General features: G+C 65.1%; 1 protein-coding gene across 1 annotated transcript in view; it reads left to right on the forward strand.

The window, feature by feature from the left end:
• PAX1 (paired box 1) overlaps positions 1–2,057 on the forward strand; it is a 6,059-nt gene extending 4,002 nt beyond the window's left edge. The window contains 1 exon segment of the mRNA XM_057529364.1: positions 1,833–2,057. Within this exon segment, the coding sequence (XP_057385347.1) occupies positions 1,833–1,924 (92 nt within the window). The 3' untranslated portion in view covers positions 1,925–2,057.
• Positions 2,058–2,524: the final 467 nt, after the last annotated feature.

Raw genomic sequence — 2,524 nt, forward strand, 5'->3', positions numbered from 1 at the left:
TGTTAGAGATAACTCGCGGCTTGTTCCAGTCATCTCTGCTCCGGATTAGTTCTTGAAGGATCCTAAAAGCGAACTTTGCCAGGAACACTAGGGCGCAAGCGCTGGCCTGAGAGCCCGCCGCCGCCAACCTCGGTCTCCTTTGACACAGCCTTGGGAGACCCCTTTCCAGTACTCCGCTGACATCTCCCCCATCCCCGCCCCGCCCCGCCCCACCCCAGGGTCCCAGTGGTCCTGGAATGGAAGTACCAATATTTTTTAAAAAGCTTATCCCCATTCCTGCCCATTAAGATTAAAAAAGCTTGCAGAGCGCCTAACGCCGGCCCGAGCCTTCGTGGGGGCCCCGCGACGTACCCACTCCGTCGCCCAGATTCCTGCAGGTGGGAAAAGAGGGGCGGAGGGGTCCTATGGGGAGGGACTGGGGCGGGGGAAGAGCTAAAAACGCAGCAGCAGGCTCGCCCCCGTAGAGTGGAGTGAAATCTGTCTCTGGTCTCCCGGGTGTTTATTTTTCACGAGTTCATTTTCTCGCTTGTCTCTCAGGCAACCGGCCCTTGGCTGAGAAACCTCCTTCTCCGGAGATGTTTTCTAAACAGGCCCTCACCTCCAAGTGTGTGTACTGGGTGGAATGAAAAGGTCTGAAAACTTCGTCGGCTGAGCGGCCACAACTGTGTTTAGGAAAGAGGGCTGAGAGGCAAGGGAGAGAGAGGGGTCGGTCCTGGAAAGGTCTTCAGACCCCTTTGCCACCTCTGCGAAACCAGATGTGCGCGCGCGCGCCCCTGGCGCAGAGGTGTGGGCCCGGCTCCGCGCGGCCCCGGGGCGGTGCGCCTGAGCCGGGGCGAGGGCAGCTGCAGGAGGAAACAGCCGGCAGCTCCCCCTCACCCCAAACTGAGGCGCCCCCAATCTCCCCCTTTAAAGGAGGACGTGTGGAGGAGAAAAGAAAGTTGAAAATAGGCGATTTTAGGTATAAATAAGCCTGTGCTTTCTAGCGCAGGAGAAGCCGAGGGGCCGGGCGTCGGGAAACGGAAAAACAGGGGTTGCACAATCGTGGCGTCAATTTTCTGGCTTCCAGTAGCAAAACTTGGGCCCCTTCCCAAAACCCTAAATAATAGAGCAACTCGCTGAATGCTGCCTAATATGGCAAGTCCACTGTCACTAAATCCGGAGGCCCACAGGCCCCAGGACGTGCTGTGCCCACAGTGATGAGCGCATCTGGATCCCCGGGCCGCGGGGGCAGAACGAAGTCTGCCGCCCGCCTAACGGGCGACCGCCTCCCACGTCGGGGGTGATCCTGGCCGCCCCGGGCCCTCCCCACGGGGCATTTTGGTGACCCCCCCCCCCGGCCCATCGCGAGCCCTGAGCTGCTTTGAGGACCGTGACCTGACGCGCTGGCAGCGTCTTGGGCCGGTGCGCCAGCTGGGTCTGGGGTGGGTGGGGGCTCGGGAGGCGGGGTGCGCGGATCTCAGCTCCCCGCTCCCTCCCCGGTCTGGGATCGGACCACCGCCCAGCCCGTGGCCGTCTGGCTCGGCAGCGCCTCCCTGCGCCCGGCGCCCGCTTTACTGAGCGGCGCGGGGCGCCTGCAGGCGGGCCCTGCGCGGAGAGCCGCGACCCAGGCTTGGCGGGCGAGCGGCTCCCGCGGGGTCGGAAAGGGTGGGTGCCGAGGGCTCTGGGGAGCGCGGTCTCGCTGCCTCCTTGCAGACCCCAGATGTGGAACGCGCGCCGCCCCTTCTCCCCGGGACCCTGCGCTGTCGGCCGTGTTCCCGGGCATCGCGGTCCCCGGGTCTCCCGCTCGGCGCCGCTCCCGGCAGTGACCCCACGCCCTGTGCTTCCTCCCGCAGTGGCCGACCGGAAGCCACCCAGCCCCGGCGGCAAGGCCCCCGACGGCCTCGGGAGCTTACACGGACTGCCCGTCCCAGCCTCGACCTCCTAGGGCCGCGCGTCCGTGAGCCGAGCCCGAGCCCGAGCCCGGAGGCGGCGGCGGAGCGGCGGGCGCAGTGGGGCGCGGACCCGAGGACTCGCCGCGGCCGAAGTGCCCATCAGACCCGGCCTCGCCCGGCCCCGCGCCCGGCAGCCGCGCTTCCTCCATCGGCCGGGGTTTTCGGCTTCTCTGAACTTTGGCTTCAGACTGTTGCATCCTCGTCGCCGCGACCTTTTCTCTGACGTGGCCTTCCTCGTCCAGCTGGCCTCCAGCGTCTTTTCCTACTTCTCCCCGGGCCATTTGGCACCGGCCCTCCCTCCCTTCCTCTCCCGTCCCCTCTCTCCCTCTTTCCCGCTCTGCCTCGCTTCCCTTCTTCCTCCCTTTCCTCCCTCCTTCCTCCTGAGCCTCCTTTCCTTCCCCACCTTCGCTCTCTTCATTTTCCCCTCTATCTCGCTTCCTTTCCTCTCTCCATCTCCCCGTCTACGTGGGCTCCCTTTCCTGTGGTCCAGCGGGGTCCACCGCCTTCTCTCCTTGGCCTTTACAAGCCACGACTCTGCCTCTCCTCATTGGCACTGCCCGGACCCTCACCCCCTTGCCGAGAGCAACAGACCA

The sequence above is a fragment of the Balaenoptera acutorostrata genome, chromosome 15 (genome assembly GCF_949987535.1).
Source record: "Balaenoptera acutorostrata chromosome 15, mBalAcu1.1, whole genome shotgun sequence".
In the NCBI taxonomy this organism is placed as follows: Eukaryota; Metazoa; Chordata; class Mammalia; order Artiodactyla; family Balaenopteridae; genus Balaenoptera; species Balaenoptera acutorostrata.